The 18,496-nt window shown below is 44.6% G+C and overlaps 2 protein-coding genes across 2 annotated transcripts in view; one reads left to right on the plus strand and one right to left on the minus strand.

Annotated features, from left to right (window-relative positions):
• Positions 1 to 40: 40 nt before the first annotated feature.
• Positions 41 to 934, minus strand: LOC107194312 (calmodulin-like protein 4). Its single transcript, XM_015583915.1, has 5 exons — positions 863 to 934; positions 751 to 781; positions 554 to 685; positions 313 to 495; positions 41 to 232 (listed from the first exon to the last, which is right to left on the minus strand). Exons 1-5 carry the CDS (start codon positions 863 to 865, stop codon positions 132 to 134), a joined length of 450 nt encoding a protein of 149 aa, XP_015439401.1. The 5' UTR covers positions 866 to 934; the 3' UTR covers positions 41 to 131.
• A 1,464-nt stretch (positions 935 to 2,398) lies between these two features.
• Positions 2,399 to 18,496, plus strand: part of LOC107194285 (disintegrin and metalloproteinase domain-containing protein 10-like) — a 38,351-nt gene continuing 22,253 nt past the window's right edge. Inside the window, 3 exon segments of the mRNA XM_015583886.1 lie at positions 2,399 to 2,555; positions 8,704 to 9,282; positions 11,510 to 11,657. Of these exon segments, the coding sequence (XP_015439372.1) occupies positions 9,045 to 9,282; positions 11,510 to 11,657 (386 nt within the window). The 5' untranslated portion in view covers positions 2,399 to 2,555; positions 8,704 to 9,044.

Consider the following 18,496-nt stretch of genomic DNA (forward strand, 5'->3'; position numbering starts at 1 on the left):
CACTGGTCTAATAATAAACTCCCTGTTCTATTGGTTAATTTTAAGGATAATACACCTTTATTATAAGTATTTGTTATAAATATATGTCGTATTATAAAAGATTTATTAAAATATCCGTGGAATATTGATTTCTAGTAGTAATCAGGTACTGGAGCACAGGCTATCTTTACAAAGTCTTCGTACTTAACGTACCCACTTGGGGACACATTAGCCTCACGAAAGATTTGTTCCACTGTAACATAGACATGAGTGTATTTGGTCATTGCAGCTACTTGTTTTGGTGTTTTGTCGAGTTTAAACAATGTGTACAACCTTCTTTGTTGCTTAGTTGTTCGCCCCAATGAAGCAGCATGTGGGCCAATTGCCGAGCAGGTATGGTACCGCTTCTAGACTTATCTGCAGCTTGGAATGCTTGTATCACTTCTTTCGGAAGGTCCTCTGACCTAGTCTGTAGATGCATCACCTCTAAGAAGTCAGCAAACGACATCTTTCCACCTGGGAACACAAGCTGACTTTAGTTACCATTCATAATTGTAAGCAACTTTATTTTCACCTTTGTCCTTTAAATATTTATTTAATTCTGCAATAGTGGGACTCAATCCCAATGATCTCATAATGATTGTGAGTTCATCCAGAGTACGAATTTGACCACTTCTTGCAAACAAATAGAAACATTCCCTGAATTCTGTGGACAAACACGTATTTTCTAAGTTACAAAGAACAAGTTCACAAGAATGCACGCAAACGTACCATCTATATCTTCCTCTCGAAAATAACGGGCCTAAAATTTATATAAGACGGATTATTTTCGCTAAACGTTAAGTGCTAATTAGTGTATGTATAAGCGATTCAAGTTAGTTACCATAATCAACTCTTTTTATAAATCACTCGTTATAGTATCACTTTCTACCTATTGTTTATGTGTTAAAATAACGTTACCTGAGGTAAGGATAGGTGTGCATTACCTCACCTGAGCCCACCTGGTTCTCTATTATTGTACACAGGCGACATCTTCGACTGGATCGTGTACTACGTAATCGCAACTGTAGATGGTTACCATCTGTAGTCGCGATCGATCTTCGTTTGAATTTTTAAATTTGAAAAAATGTACACAATTTTTCAAAGACTTTTCTCGATTTTAAATATTAGGATTTTCAAATTTCATATGTATTCACACAATTTGCTACATTAATATTTTTACTTTTTGTTCCTCCTCTATTTAAGCATCTTCTGATTCATCGCGTTACGGAAGTAAACAAAGCAAGAAGAATTCAATAAAAACAATCTCAGAAGTGAATCTTGCAGGACAAATGAAAGTTCAAAACGTTTTGTTGCTCGACTACTACTGTGTAAGTACATAAGCACAGATTGTTAGGAACAAGTATACAAAAACAAGGATCAAACAATAATCTTTCTATTCAATTGACTAACCAGGTCTCAAATAAAGAAAAGCTCTTATTGAACATTACAGAACGTAACCGTGGTCGATCACGAATTCTGGAAACGTACAAACACACCAGCGATTGCCCGTGAAAGGATACACTCGCGTCTCCGTCATACATGTCGAGAAGGGAAAAGCGAGAATCCCGCTACGAGAAAAACTCGCTTGATCGGAAAAGGTCTGACAAATGGTGCCAAGGGCTGCGCTCGTATTCAGGGCAATTTCACTCTGGGGCAATGTCAGGCTCTGTTCATTACAGAAGGGTTCTGCGGGCGCGCCATGTTTCATTCCTGAAGGGGCCTAATACAGAAAAAAAAAGAAAGAGGAACAACTCCCAGGGCCGTCGATAAGGACAGAGAGGAACGATCGTGGACCCTTCGATCGCCCTTCCGCTTCGTGAACGCACCTTTCCTTCGACCGGCGGCTAAGGTCAAGTTACGCGTAGGTGGGAGACTCGTACACACTCGCGAAGGGTGGGGGGAACGTCGGGGTGGTGGTGGCAGGACGTTTCAGTATTGGAAAGCGTTGGTCCGCGTTCAGACCAGCGGGGGAAAGGATCCACGGGAATAAAACGAGGAACGTTCGATTGGGGGTTAGGAAAAGGGACGAAGATGGAGCGAGAAAGTTGATAAAGGGGGAGTTGGGAGGGAAAGGGGGTGCAGCGCACAGCTGGGTCGAAGGCGACCCCGGTGGGGGAAGTCGTTGTCCTCGGGAGTCTCGGTTCGCGCCGGAGTCACGAGTGATCCCGTCAGTGCAACGCGGAACGCGTTCCTGGTCGGGTTCGGTGTGGGACACGAAGGTTCTTACTCCGACCGTGCTTTCCTCCTGTCTGTGTGTCCCTTTTCTTGCTCCATCGGCTTCTCCACACGAAAATTTCACCTTTGTCGCGACGGAAAACACGTTGTGTTGTGTGACACGCGAGAAGTGTGTGTATGTGCGTGGTTGCCCGTGTGGTTGGTGTGGTGTGGTAGTAGTAGTGCGACAGAATGCGGTACAACGACCGCATAAATGAGTAATCGGAGGACGAGAACCGGTCGGAAGGACGGAGAGAAGATCCCGGCGGAAAAGACGCCAGCTCGTGTGGTAGGACTCGAGCCGCCTGTGCATAGGTAAGGTAGGTGTCAGATAGTACACGAAAGCCAGGCGAGCACGCGCAATATTCTACGTGCAACGGTCCGTCTGTCCTTTTCTCGCGTCTCTCGTACCATCTCTGTCAGTTTGTTCGCTCTGGACCAAGCATGAACTTACGTGTAGCTTCTTTTGCTTTGTTTCTTCGTTATTTTTTTATCGCTCTCGTGCACGTCTCTGCCTCGTTCCTGCGTACGTACACATACCACATCTGCATTTTCCCGCACGTACCTGTCGAGAAGAGAATGGTAAAGTCGCTCGAGAACCATGCCAGATTTCTCTCTCCTTCTCTGTCCCTCTGGCGACCGTAGAGTCACCGTTAGGCTACGTTTACACAGAGTGCAACGTGGTGTCGCGGAACACGCCAGTCACCCCTAAATAGGGGGTTGATTTTAAGGGTATAGAAACGCTCGTGCCATGCGATTTAACACGAGACGTACATGCACACGCGGGTTCGACCGAAACATGTGTTTTTGTGCACAAGTGGTTTCTTTGTTTATGCAAAAGTGGTTTCTTTCGAAATAAATCTAGGATAGCTGTTTTGTAGGTAATGTCATTCAATAGATTGTGTTGGTACTGGTAATATTGACCTTGCACAAAAACAGTATAATCGAGCATGTGATACCGCGAGTAATTACATGGTCGTTAAACCTGGAACAACATTACCGTTGAAAAGTCTAGTGCGTTGTCCATTGTTTATAAAACAGGATCTACCATAAAGCATACCTGTTTTGCTATCTACGGTATGTGTTTACCGTAGATACATTCTGCAACGTCCCTAATGTACACGGAAGAGCTTTCTTGGCCTGAAGAGCCATAAGTTGCTCTAAACACTTCAACGGCATTAGACGGGTATTATAATACTTATATAACGGGATACCTCTACGTTGCACCGCATCACGTAATTACAAGCATCACTTTTAGCGCTGAAACTTTCCAACTAAATTACAACTGCCTTCATTAAAGAAAGCAAATTTCTCTCTATCTGTTGCAGCGATGTAAACGCACCCTTATTGCGTTCGACAAACACGATGTGTGCAACACTATCCAATTCCCATTCTGTTCTCGCGTCGGGTCTTTGCATATCTGTTACTTATAGCTATCCTTCTTTGCGTTCGGTCGATGTACACGAACTGTCGTTCTTTTCGACAAGGGGAATCCTCGTTTTTCTTTTTCACAACGAACGTTTCGTTTTCCGATATACCACAGGGATCGAATGGGAACGGGAAGAACAGATAGTCAAAGGGATCGTCGGCTGTTATCTGTACGGTGGAAATTGCGAAAGTTCAGCGAGAGTTTAATTGTCGTTTAACGGAAAAACGAGCGTTAAACGCGACCGCCCGGATATCGGGATCCGGCGCGCGTGTAACGAGCGTTACATAAGGATGCTTATCCGCGTGAAAGTTATATTACAAGAAAAAAAAAATATTACCCGGTGTAGTAGTTGTAGTCTGTGGTTAGAGAGGCTACGAGAGCACATTGTTCTGCGGTCCAAAGGTTTTTTAAGGAGCTCTCTGCCCCGCCGGCGTACGGGAAAAGGAGCTTTAAGACCGACCCCCTCATTTACGTTATCGGACAACGAACTTTCCCGCGTAATTGCCAACAGTGCCCCGGGGCACCGGTTCACGGAAACGTGTTACAAACGTCACGGTAAAATCATTACACGTGGTACCTACCCTATAACCCGGGAATGTGATTAGGTACACTTATCGAATCAATGTACCGAATGATGGAACCGAGGTAGATATATTAATAATGTGATATGGATTATTAATATTATCGGCTGCAAATTAACGATTCTTGACCTTTGACGATTTACCTGGCGTAGGAATCAATCCAGCGGAAATACAAGGCCCGTATTAAGATTTTTGGGGCCCTAGTCTATCAAACCTTCGGGGGCGCCCTTGATTGAAAAACTGACATAAAATACACAATAAAATACGTAAATCTTTAAAAAGTATCTACATAATTATTTTATATGCCTAATATTTTTTTTATGTAAATGAAAAGCTTAGAATAGAGCCCTTGATCCGACGCTGGGAAATACTGTACCTACCGAGAATTAGCAGCCCTCGAAGTTTCGAATTAGCGTCTGCATTAGGTTCCGGTTAATTCGTTGGATTAATAGCAGAATATGCCTGGTATTATTCGGCGCAAACTCTAAATTGCTCATTCTTACGGGTCCCAACTTCAGCTGGGGCGTTGCGTAGGTATACGGTATCGTGTTATGGCATTAATAATCTCCTCGTGTTAGTAACCGGGACCACGGCGGAGTTTATAGCTTCAGTTTCCCGAAACACCGTAACAACGGCACTACGATGCCAATCGCGAGAAACGACGGTGAATTAATATACCAGACACGTCCGTAACCTGTCTTAAACGTCGAATTCGCTGTCGACCAAACGGAATCGTGTATGTACACTATATACGCTCGCAACCAGGTTCAGACTTCGTATGTCTGTTAAGCAGTCAATAATAAGGGATACGTATTTCTTTTTATCGGCTGAGACGCGACTTTAAGGGGTGGAACCAGCTCTCAAAGTTTCGATCTGAAATTTTTTTTTATAAACAAATTATATTTTTGGCAATTTGTTAGCACCATAGTATTCTACATAAAAAACCACAAATCTCGTCCATTAGAAATTTTCATGTATCTCCTCTGTTTTTTGAGATAGTACTTTCGGGTCGAAACTTCGAGGGATGGTTTCAGCCCTTAAAGTCCCGTCTCAGCCGATAAAAAAACACACGTATCTTTTATTTTTGTCTGCTTAACAGACATACGAAGTTTCTCTGCCTTCCCTTGTAAGAAAGGATTTTTTTCAACCCTTAAAGGGGTGAAAATACATTTTCTGGGACTTTTTGAAGAATCGAATCGAACATCCTTAATACATAATCGCTTTACAAGATCACCACAGTGACGAGAACGTTCTCGGTTGCGCATTACGCAAAACGTGTAGCGCTGGTGCGTTACGAGGTAACGGTTCAGCGCGAGACGCGCTCGATGGAAAATTGTCCGATGAGAGCAAGGCACCGTTGCCCTCCGAGAATTCTACTGCGGGCCGCCAGAGAGCCCATCGAACTTTTCCAACCGTGTTTTCTGCGGTTTCTGCTTGTTTCCGCGACGGAGGGTGTGGGGGGGGGGTCTCATCGAATCACGGTTCCGACGAGAACCGTTCGGAATTCCACTTTGGTCGAAATGGCAAACAGCGAATAGATTCGGGGAGCAGCTCTGCGGCTTTTCGCTTCCATATTTCCCTAATTGGCCCCGGTGGCCTGGCCACAGAAACCGGTAGTTATACAGCCCCAAGAGTCTTTAGGCACGATGGGAACCATCATCGACTTTCCCATTTCTGTTTTGGTTCTCCTGTCGGACGGATAGCAACGAGGCCTCGCGCAGCTTTCATGAGAAATTGCTTGGATTCTTTTTTTTTATTGAAATTATTATGAATTTTTATCGTCCTTTCGAAACTGGAGTGGGAATAACGAACCCGATACTGCGTCTCTTTCGGGATGACCTCGGAACCTAGAACATCTAACACATGCAATATCGGTCCCGTTACTCCGATTCACCGTGGACACAGCCGCGCATCTACACAAGCGCGACCTAATTTTTTCACATCGTCGAATTTCAGCCGGGCCTCGCCTAGAAGTCTTATCCGTGGAAGAAACGTTCGCGATAGAAGAGCAGCAACCAGCCAGCCAGCGAGTGTTTCGAATAAATGAGAAACGTGTTCCACCGGGCGGATTAATTCCGCTCCGTGGAAATTAACTTCTCCCTAGGGACGGAAAAAAGAGGATTCTAGGGAGGGGGAGGGGGATGGCTGCTGTGGCAATCAGCCGAGAAAACGCGTGGCCGTTATTGCCCGGCGTGTTCACCTGGCATATTCGAGGTTCCGTTCAATTGCCACCCGTTTGAACGCCCCCCTCCTCCTCTCTAATAATGGCCAATTGATACGTTATCGCAGCTGGTTGCATGTGAACGCGTACATACAGCGGTATTAAACATTCGGTCGGATGAAGGCACGGGTTGCGTGTTCACCGCGTTGTTGCATCCTGCTCGTCGTCGGTCCATTGTTCTCTTGAACGGTGCGGAGGTGGTGTGTGCATCGCCATCTCCGCTCCGGGGGCACGGGAACGCGAAAGAGGACACAAAGGCGCGCGTAACAATATCGCCGCGCGATTCTACGTGGGACGATTATCATTCGTGGATCGTAGAGCGTCGCCTTGCGTGTGCGCAACACAATTTTGCAAATTTCCGCGAATTTTTCACGCCGGGGACACACTTCTATCCTATTCGATTCGTTTTTTTTTCTTCTTTTTCTTTATCTTGCACCCTTGAGGCGATAATAGACACACCGTGAGCCGTTCGCTACTAGGAACAGGAATCACGTGCCATTAGTAAGATAGATCCGTGAGTAGGGTGTACGGACGGTAAAGTCGCGTTAACTGAGCGTGGAAAGGTCTCCACGGTAACTGTCAAGCGCATCCTTACATACAGGGAATTAACTCATCGTTGTCTGTACAGTACAGGATGTTGAAACCGAAGCAGCCATAGTCGCTCATAATAACCTACTATATTGTACTCACTATACCGGGTGTCTTATCTAAGTGTGACTTCTGGGATACCTTTATTAATTACGAAAACCCAAAAAATATTTTATACGTAATTTGAGTGGCATTAAATAGTCAGTATCCTGCAGGCATTATTTTTCTTTCAGATGCGGCTTTTTTCTCGAAAGATTTCAAAGTCATCGAGGTTTTTTTCTCGGAAGTTTTCAAGGCCATCGATATTTTTTTTGCCTCAAACAACTACATATTTCATTAGGTTATATCATAGCACATGTCTGAATATATTTTTTCATGAGTTACGCGGTGCAGTAGGAAAATGTATGTATGCATTACGATGGAACGATCGCACGGTAGGCTGAGCGCGAACGATTCGCGACGAAACGGAAAACGCGTGGTAGAGCCGTGCGCGCGCGCTACTTACACGGTTATCTAGTTTCGCCAGGCTTATCTGCTTCCCATTTATGTTTCTTTGATTACCGTTTCCGCGACCCAATTGTAATCCAGAGCATCGCGTTCGAAAGCGGGGCTCGAACCAGATATTCACACCAGCGAGACTTTTATGCGTTCAGTCCACGGGCTGGTGAAGAGATGATCATCGCGATATCGAACGTTTCGATAAGTGCTCGACGTTTTAACGGGCAGACGGGCAGAACCAGGCGGTTGGAAAATGCTCTGGGAACTGCTCGGTTACGGTCGTTCGATTCGACCGACACGCACGACATTATTAGACCTGCAGAAAAAGCGAAAAATTAACGTCCGCCCTGTACTCGAGCTCGTGGTGTACATGCCCTCGATATCGTTTTTCTATAGTTCGTACAAATGGAAATTCTACCATGGGGAGGTACACTACCAGTCAAAAGTATCGGATGGAATAGTAACTCATTGTTCTATTACGATGTAATGAAAGTTACGGAATCAGTACATATTGAAATCACTTTCAATCAGTTATACCGCGACAAAGATATCCTTAGGTTCCCAGTAATTTACAAAAAACTGTCTTGGAGTGCAGAAGAGGGTTAAAATTCTTTACAAAACGTCATATTGTCATAGTACAGACCAAGTGTCCACATACTTACAACCGGTAGTATACAAACATTTCCGCGTAACACGATCATCACGCGCGAAAAAGCTCTCACGGTTATCGCCTCTCCTTCCTGTCATCCCCCACCCCCCTTTGGCTGGCAAAATTCGTTGGATCCCGATGAAAAATGGGTTCCAGCGATGCGAACCGATGCACGCGTTGCCCAAACGTTTGTCGCCGTTTTCACCGTCCCCGAACGTGTATCAAAATGAAAAAAAAAAAAAAATCTGCAACAAAGGCTATTGGACGCGCTTTTGGAGGTCCACTAGGAACCAAAATACAGCTTTCACGGTATACCACACTTCCGATTCACGAAAACGCACTCTCTCTTCCCTCTACTCACTCGATCCTCCCCATTTAAAACGAACGAATGAAGAAAAAGAATACGCGTCGAACCGAAAAGACGCGAGACCAATTCCTAAATTAATCCAGGCTTCTTTCATACCTTCCGTCATCTTCTCAATTTTTTTTTCTCTCGTTCCAGGGGGTAGAATCGATCGACACGGAGGACGAAAGAGGTAGCCCGATCGGAGACGCTATCAGGGGGAGGGAGAAGGCCAGATAGGACCAGAGAGAGAGAGAAAAAAAAGCTGAAAGCGGGGGAGGGTCGAAAGGTTGAGCGACCGACGAAGGAGAAAGAAGAGGACGTGGCGGAACCACGTTCGCCGGAGGAGGAGGAGGAAGACGGAAAGTGGAAAAGAGAGAGGGAACAGAGAGGGGAAGAGAGATGAGCCTGGTGGGTGACTCGCAAAGCGCGGTGGTCGGCTGTTCGACGAAAGGCAGATAGCGCCATTAGTTGTTGCTGGGTCGGAGAACGTCGTGCCGATGCCCGCCACGGCCCTGGCCATTGGCGAAGAAGGGGAAGAGGAGGAGGAGGAGGAGGAGGAGGAGGACGGGGCAAAAGGGGGCAGGAGAGGGCACAGTGGGGCCCGGAGGGCCGCGATGTACGACCCCTCGAAGGGACATCATCCGTTCGGGACTCCCCAGATTTTCTTCCTGGTGCTCGTTTGCCTCTCGATCGCCGCCGATGCCTCGCCTCTTCATCCTGTGCCACCGCACCGAGGTGAGTCATCTTCGATTTCAGACGTCCGATCATGGAATTCCCAATCATTGGCCTCTTGACACATCGACTTCTGCCCTACGGATGATAGTTTTCGAATGATCACTAGGATCCTGAATAGGGATGTTCGATTCCGATGCTTCGAAATTTCGATTCCCTTGGGTAACACGTCACTGGCATGTCATAACAGAATTGCAACCAGAATGGCTACAAATTTGATACAGAATCTGTTATATTTAATTTAATTTAATTCATACGGGTGAGAACCCATTTTTACAATATTTGATTTAAAATGTTACGGCACACTAATACAATAATAATCAAATGAGGTAAATGAAATACAACAATTATAAGAATAGAATTCAGTTAGATATAAAAATACATTGGTACTTAACCTAATAATGATAAAAGTAACTATGTTGCTCTATCATAGAGAACACTGTGTAATTCAATTAGGCGCGAAAATGACAATTTTGTCGTTCCAATTATTTGCCAAAGTGCAAATTCTATTAATTGGGTCTGTGTTATTGAAGCGAGAAGAGAGTGAAGTTGGTCTGAAAAGCATAGGTGTTCTGGTGTGACGAGTGGGTGCGTTGAAGTGTATCAGTGAAGCAATGAAAGAATTATTAGTATGACCGTTTATATTACTAAACGGTGACAGAAACACCGTCGAAACGAATCGAAATCGAACATCCTTAATTCTGGGACGGTTTCACGGGTGATAATACTGTTTCTCGATAGAAAATCCGATACAGAGTTATCAGGAGGGGTTGGTCGCGCACCCCAGTAGTTCGCCACCGCGAGCCAAGTCGTCGATAACGATCATCCCTGGTAATTAGATTATTGGACGCTGTTGCGTAATCAACAAGCCCTGAGGACGCCACGAGGCGCCGTTAAACTTCCTTGGACGGGGCGTGAACACGCGTGCTTTGATAGTCAACACTCGACGACGCTTTTGTCTCCGAGCGTCGCCTTTGTTCTTGATCGGTATTTACCGCGGGACAATGGGAACGCGATCCCGAATGGCACTCTAATTGTAAGTGAACAGTGCAAGATACACCCCTCTGATAAAATCCGACTTTCCGTAACTTGTTAATAGACTCCCTTGATATATTTAAAGGAAAGTAGAGTTCTGTAAGTTTCTATTGTACTTGTAACAGTGCCCAACACTTGAGTTCCATCAAATGAAAGTGACAAAGGACCAACAATGTCTTATTTTGCCGATACTCTTTCAAATGCACATTCAAAATTTTCCCATGCCATCTATATAAAACTAGAAGAAACTATTGTATTATGTACTCAAAGATACGGAGAAATTCATGATACTAACATTTTATTTCGGAATTTATAGTATATAGCCATATAGCAACAGTGGGAACGAAAGGGTTAATACGTATCCGTTCTCTGTTCCCTCGATCGAAGTTCCGTATCTTTGTTCCCCGACCGCGACAGTGAAAGTCCGCGTCCCCACCCACGCAGCCCCGAATTTTGCAAGATCCTCGAAATCGCTCGTAGTGATTTCTCCTTTGTCCCAAAGAGAGAGAGAGAGGGGGGGGAGGTTCCGTCAGGCGAGCTAGCTACACCGTATAATTTGATATTTCGTGACGTAACGCGCGACAACTCTCGGCGGAAACTAGCCGTTCCCTCGTTATAAGTTATCCACTCGGGCCTGTCGAGTGACGTGTAACGAGGGAAGGACTCATGTTTTACAAAGGCTGAAATAGTCTTCACCGAAAAAAAGACTACCACTTCGCTGCGATCTTACAAGGAGAGGTACCTAGGTGTGCCTTTTTTGAAACCAATGATATTTGTTTCAGTGGCGTGTGAGCATTGATTTATGAGATATTTCATGTTAAAGTTGTAGTATACATACAGGGTGTCCCATTTAAATCGACCCACTCGAATATCCCCGAAAGTGTTGACGATATTAAAAAATGTTCTCCATAAATCCTATTAAATAGGAAGTGTAACCTTCATTAAAAAATCGGCGTTACATCTGGGGATCTCTCCTTGTTACATACTCCTTTCGATTATTGTCCCGAACTCAAGTCCGCGCTGGGACAATAATCTTATAGGGAGGAATGCTTCAGACCCTCGTAAATTCGTTTTTTAAGCCAGACAATAATCGATAGGTGTCTCTAGAACACATTTTTTGGTGTTCGCCATTTTTCCCTCTGTGCGTGTTCGCCAATAGAACGTTGCTGTACAACTGGATGAAATGTTGTTTCAGGTATCACTCAGAGCTCGTACATCGGTTATTACGAGGTGGCCACTTACGATACCGTGGCCTTGAGACATCATCGTAACCGGTTACGTCGCGATGTCACCGACACAGCCGAGAATCAACCACTGCTGGTCCACCTCAGAGCCCTGGACAAGTGAGTACCACTGAAAAGAATTAATACAGCCGTCATATTGGTTGATAATTTTATTCCATCCCGATAAATTTGATTCCCTCTTGGGAACAGTTGTATTTAAATCCCTTACTTTCGAGTGATCCTTTGACAGAAGAATTAGGCAACCAAAATTAAAATAAGACAGACATTTGCCTCGGGTAGGCAATCTCTGATATACACGATAAAGTTTCCGGGATCGATCGTCGTTACCGGGAAATATCAGAACATCCCATAAATAAAACGAATTTTCTTTGATGTTTGTGGAAGGGAAACTGGAAGTTGGTATCGAAAAATATGTTCAGAAGATGGCGAAATTTTGTATAAAATGAGGGAAACTATATACACGTAGAAAATAAATATTAGTTCTAACTGCGATTTTCTACTTCACCTTCTCACAACCATAAAGAGAATTCGCGTTATATACTTATGGGACGACCCGATAATTCGTATAATCGAAAGCCGTCGGTTTAACGAGAACACGATATATCCTGGTGTGTGATATCAGAGTTCCCACGTAATCGTATCAGTGTACTCGCAGCATCGTCTGGTTAGGTCAATAGGCCTAGATCCAATTAAGGTCAAGTTCGTGGTAGACGCCGTGGGTTCCTGTGTACGTGTCGCGGGCCGCAAAAGCGGGGGTGGTGGGGTGGTTGTAGATGTACGAGTAGATTAACAGGGTTGCACAGGATACTTGGCGCTATATCAAACCCGGGGAAACAAAGCTTTGATGACATTTGAAAGCGATATACTGAGGGGTGGGGAGAATATAATTCCCTCTGTTTGCCGAAAATTATGTTATATTCGGTTTCCTAAGTTTTCCCCTTAAATGAAATTAATTACACACGCCGCCCAGATAGTATTAATTTTCGTAACCAGCGAATCGTTTGTTATTCAGGCGTTCCCGAAACCGGATACACAAAATGGCCCCCGCGAAATTCTATTTTAAACCGTGAAATTGACCACGGTGATCAACCGTTTAATCATTCGTTCCTCTCGGTCACATTCATCCTTACCAAATAGGATATTATTCGGATGGCGAAGTTTCATTTAGTGAATGTAGAAATTCCCCGATTAAGGATGATGGGTCAGGGCTTATCGGACGACCTGAGACGAAAGTTTCGCGGACAAAGATAAAACATCGATCAATTATCGTCACGGACCGAGGTCCTAAGCAGAACCCAATTCCTGATCAGTTTAGCGTATAAATACCATTTAATAAGTTTATTATAGTAAGAGGATTTTTCCAAAAAATTACTAAACTGTTATTAACGATGTTGAAATTTATATATAAAGTTTGATACCTCGGAGTGAGATGCAGATATATAATTTATGAAAGTATGAATTTTTGGGGATTTTCTTTTTCCCCTATCTTTGCCTGAGATTGATAATAGGAAGTGTAAAGTATATAACTAACCTTCCACGTTTAACAATAAGTTAATCTATGTTTTCTGGATGACAACAGAAATTTGTTTTCGACCCTTTAATCATCTAAATTTTGATTCTGCACCACTGTGTGTCGTGCGACGTGTTTGGTGAACGGAAACAGAACCAGCGTTTTTTTTTCGGGCCGCGCCCAGAAAACCGGTCGGGTCACACGCGTCTCCGTTTCAATTCGCGGCCGAGAGAGTATTCCCGTCGATCCTGTCTCCGAAGGTGGCCTGGCCTCTCCTCGCATAGCTCGCCCCCGCGTGCCGGAAATTCGTTTGGCCATGGTACGCAGATAGACGTTTCAGAGCTGAACTCTCGCGGTTCCCGCGACACCGTGGAAATTCACTTCCACCCCCCTTTACCCCTTCGCCCCCGCGAATACCACGACCAGCGTTCGTCTCTTTATGTAAATCGGTCGAATTCACGGCAGGCAATAAAATGTAAAGCAGCGGCTATGGGTAGCTGGAGAAGCCTTTCCTCCTCCTCCTCCTCCTCCTCTCTCCTGTCCACGACGCGTCGTACCAACCGTGTCTCCTCTTTTTCTTCGACCCCTCCCCTAACCCGCACGTCCTTTGCTGCCCTCGGCGTGTTTCCGCCACGATGCACCTGGTACGAACTGGCGAAGATAATGGCGAAGGAGGGAAAACTGCCACCCGTACGACTGCTTCTCTGTCTAGCTGTTTTGAGTCTGTTCTGCATGCGAACAGTACTTCTTGGACGAGGTTACCCGGTTTTGGGTTTCTTTAACATGCTTCTCGATATTCCTTTAACGCTGAATTTCAGTTACATTCTCGAAAAAAAATTGAAATTAGTTTACACAGAACTTGAAAGAATGATACTAGTAAGAATACGATACTGTACACGGTAATAGAACAATCGAGCCGCAACTGTCAGTTGAACTGCACCGAATAAGAACACAATTAAATCTCCCCCCCAGAGGCGAGGGTGAACCAAAACCACCCTTTGATTCTGCATGCACGAACGACGCGTTTATCGCGGACGGAGACATTACCCCACGCTTTGTCGGGTAGCGGACATCCTTTTTCAGGAACTCTTCCTATTTGGATATTGCTGCCCCGGTGTCTTTACTGCCCGTACGTGGGCAACGGAGCGAGTATACGGGAACATAATTTTTCTCGAGCGTCCCCGTGTTATTTAAGAACCCCTCCACCCCTCTTGGGAGAGGGGGACTTTACGACTCGAACCCGACTCGCTCTTTCCGGTACATTTCCAACTGGCTTTCCGTGGCGTATTCTTCTTCCACCGGAGCATTACTGGTGTGTTCGTGGTAATACCGTAGAATTAAGGATGAATTTCTTCGTGGCCTGAGGGTGAACATCGCGAATGAGATCATGGGGGGATTGCACGGGGAATCGTCCTCTGGTCAATCTACTTCCGGTGTAGAACTTGGAAGTTCTCTCTGGTCTCTACGATCTAGTCTAGGTTTGGTACTTCTATAAGAGGTATAACTTCTGCGAAAATTAGATCGTACCTGTGAGACGTTGGCTTAATATACGGTGTATTAGTTTGCAAGAACCAAAAGACCTTAGGGGCGACATTTTGGCCCTTCGTCCTACTTATTATGAGAGATAGTATGTATAATATGGAAACTATGGTTTCTTCGGTTCAAACATTCTCCACTCTAGAGAGCACGACGAGTTAACTCGTCCTCCTCGTGTCGAGACCACAACCGTACAATCGCATTCTTTGCCCATGAGACTTCCGAATATAGTCCCGGGAATCCAGTTCCCCCTTACGTAGGCACAGATTGAGCCCAACCAACGCAGTTCCAGCACGTTGCTCCGCACGGAGGCGTCTAATGACCGCTGCTGCCGGTGGATATTATGTACACACAGAGACAACGAAAGACAGTGTAACGTAACGTTAATGTTAACGTAACAGTGTAAGTTAAATTCCAGAAAATCGTGTTCAACGTTCTTTTTTTTTTTTTTTTTTTTTTGCAATATCCACGCTCGACGAGCGTCGTCGATTCGTCGCCGAGCTCGTCAAACAGCCGCGAAAACGATCAATCAAAATCGGCCCGTGTACCGTTCGGCCTTCGTCCGTGTTGGTTAAGCGTCCATGATGGAAGCATCAATCACCAGAGGGAAAGGAAATTCGTCGCGCGCGCGCGTTAAAGCGTCCCGTCACGTTTGTTGTTGCCTCCTGGTGAATCGTGTTCGACGAATAAATACACGGAATTTATTAGATTCCTCGCTTTCCGTCGCGCCACAGGGGAGAAAGAGGGGGAGGAAAATCGGATTTGCGGACGGCCGTTGGTTATTGGATTCGTTACAGGGGATTCTGGGCCGTGTGCGTCGATGTGTAAGTGAGCAAAGTTTACGAGAAATCCGCCCAGGGGATTATACACGTCTAGATGCTACAGCGAGAAATGAATTTACATGTGTTCACGTGGACAGGGGACTTGTACCGCCGTGGACAATTTTCTTCAGGATTAGAATCGTTCCTCTTGATCTTGTGAATAGGGGAACCTCGAAGCATTCGGACCAGTCGATGCTAACCAGAGATTGGCAAAGTCATTATCTAGATGACAGATTTCGAGTGACGAATAAAATATAATGAAAAGTTAGGAATTCTAATTTTTTTAATGTAGTAACGTTTCTTCGTGAATGATTGGACCTAAATATTTACCTATATGTATATAATTTCCTACACATATGTGTATGTGTATATTACACTAGTATTTACCTGTGAACCTTCTCGCATATAACCCATATATCCGACATTGGTAGTAAAAGGGTTAAACGAATTACGGCTAGAGCCGTCAGATAGGCAAAAACACGCGGCTATATCCGCGAAGAAAACGTAATTTACGACGTGGTGTGTATAACCTCGCGCTCGTTCCTCCCGTAGTAGTATCGGTGCTTCTTAACGGGACCGATTTTAAGGGACAAAGAACGGTGGTGCACCTGGGTTGCGGAGGAGGAAGAAAACAAGGTTCACCGTTATCGCTGGTATCGAATTATCAGAATAATTGCAGTAGATGCGCTCTGCGAAGAGACAGGTAAAGAGAGGGGGAACAGTGTAGGTATAAGGATCCGCGACTAATTGTTGCTCTTCCGTTAATGCTCCGCGCGCGACGTCGATCCTCGTTCCTCACCACGTTTCTCTGTTTCTTTATGCTAATGCGCCCCGTATTAAATTCTTTCCACGAGACAAGGAACAGCGACAGAGGGGGCAGGGAAAAGATCCTTTTCGCGGCTGTCTCGCCTCGACGTTGTCTCAGCTTGGGAAACATCAGTACAGGGATTTTTCGAAGCGAAATCTGCTTAGGTCGAATGGGAATTATCCGAGCTGTGGTCACAACCGGTCCTTTTATGGATTTACTGTCTCTTTGTATGTTTTTTGCTGGTCGATTTTCAGCTGGTAATAATAATCATTTATTTTGCCATATTCCTAGCTAGTTAGTTATAATTTGGTACGTTCTAATTCTAATTCATTTTTAAGTGTAGATCTCACCGATCCCTATCCACGATTCGTGGTGATCAGACTGCGGACGTTTGATATTTAATATTTGATATTTAATTAAACGAACTTTATTTACATTATTAACGACACTATCAGGCCTTAAATAAAATAAAAATCTCATTGATCACGTTTGAAGTATCATACTGTATTGACTTTCGAACGATCAGATATGCTAGAAATGCACAAAATTTATAGTAGTCAGCGATGATCGAAATCAGAGCACGGAACTAGAATTATTTTGTCCGCGGTTCGGCTGATCCCGCGTTGTCTCTCTCGGCTATACACCGTGAATTTAATTAAACCCCAATCCATTTATCCGCGAATCCGGGATTATACGCCGTGGCGAGCTCTCTGCTTCCCATACGCAATCGCGGCCGATCCGCGTTTCAATGTCACATTACTCGTCTAGGTAGGCTAACTCGAATCCTTTCACGTCTCTAAATTTAATATGCCTCGTCTCTGACTCGGTCGAACGACGTTGATCCGCCTGCGTTGTCGTTTCCTTGGTTTCGTCCTTCGACTCAGACGTCCGTTAATATGCCCTCTCTCCTCGTCACGCCGTGTGACTTTCGAGGAAAGAGCTAATGGGAGGCCTAATCGCGATGAAGAACGTGTCATCCAACTGGATATACATATACATCATCGGGGCCTGATCTTGAGCTGAAACCGCTGAATCACTTGGAATTGGGACCAAACGGATCGAACGCAGGCCCGATTAACCCTAGATTATGAGATATTTCACTGTGAAACTTTCGTAAAATTGACTACTCAAAGAAAACCCTGTGTAACTTGGAGAAATAATATTTTTATTGACCTTGTAGTACAAATCTTTGGAACAATTACACTTTGCACGAACTACAGTGTAAAAAATAATTGAAACAATTGACACTTTGAAGCACAAGGTTTTACAATTTAAAAAATGCCTAGTTGCACAGACATTTTTTGTATAAAATGTGTCAGAATATTATTTTAGTTCAATTATGTTTTACTCTGAGTAATTTTACGATTTTGGCAAAATTTTTTTAAAGGAAACTATTGGTAATCTGAGAGTAAACGATGTTGGGACATAAGCAACCATGCTTAAATTATATAAAAATATTTTTTTGTTTCAATTTTTCTTATTGTTTATTGGCTCGAAGTCTTAGAACAGTGCCTCCTGGAACGTGGGGCTTGGGGCTGCAGCCTCCTCTAGCCCCTCCCCTTGATCCGATTCGGATGACTCTGGCGATCCATTCGTTCGACCGTGGAAAAGCTTGCTCATCATCTTGGCTACCTGTTACCATTGACCCTTCCTGGCTGTCGACAGCTCGATCATCCGTCAAACGACCCGGTCGAGGCTGCTGCTGGCTATCCAAAGCAGAATCGCCAAGGTTGCCTGACGTTGGCACTTCGAAGGTTTCCCCCTCCCTTTGTGATTCATCCTCGAACGTCGCTAGCTTCAACTTCTCGCGAATCCGCTCGGGGAGGACCGATAAGAGCGAAAGGAGGAGGGAGAATCCACGGTCCGCGCATAAAACGTTGATTCCATTCCCCCCGTTTCGGAGAATGAGAGGATCAGACGGCATTTGCATAAACGGAATTTTCTGGGAAAGAGCGGACAGGGAAATGAAACTCTTTCGCGATATCCCCTGTGAACACACGTACGGTCTACTCGCTATAATTGTCTCGCGAGTCTCCGTTTCTCGGTTTCCTCTTGATGTTGGATCATCTTTTCTGTCAAATCTAAAATTATTTAGTTAGTTAGTTAGTTAGTTATGATGGAATTAAATACGACACAAAAACGATTGGACGATAACGATACGACAAAACAATTCGGAATGAATAATAAAAGGAATAACGCAAAGAATAACATAATCACGCAACCATTTCAACTCTCGATAACACACAAATAATATACAATACAC

Source organism: Dufourea novaeangliae, unplaced genomic scaffold (genome assembly GCF_001272555.1).
Source record: "Dufourea novaeangliae isolate 0120121106 unplaced genomic scaffold, ASM127255v1 scaffold28, whole genome shotgun sequence".
In the NCBI taxonomy this organism is placed as follows: domain Eukaryota; kingdom Metazoa; phylum Arthropoda; class Insecta; order Hymenoptera; family Halictidae; genus Dufourea; species Dufourea novaeangliae.

Excerpts from the sequence above, each read along its gene's own strand:
- LOC107194312 (XM_015583915.1), bottom strand. Across the intron at positions 686-750 it reads TCGAGAGGAAGATATAGATG|AATTCAGGGAATGTTTCTAT; the intron begins GTACGTTTGCGT and ends GTTTGTCCACAG. Across the intron at positions 233-312 it reads ACAACTAAGCAACAAAGAAG|TGGAACAAATCTTTCGTGAG; the intron begins GTTGTACACATT and ends TCTATGTTACAG.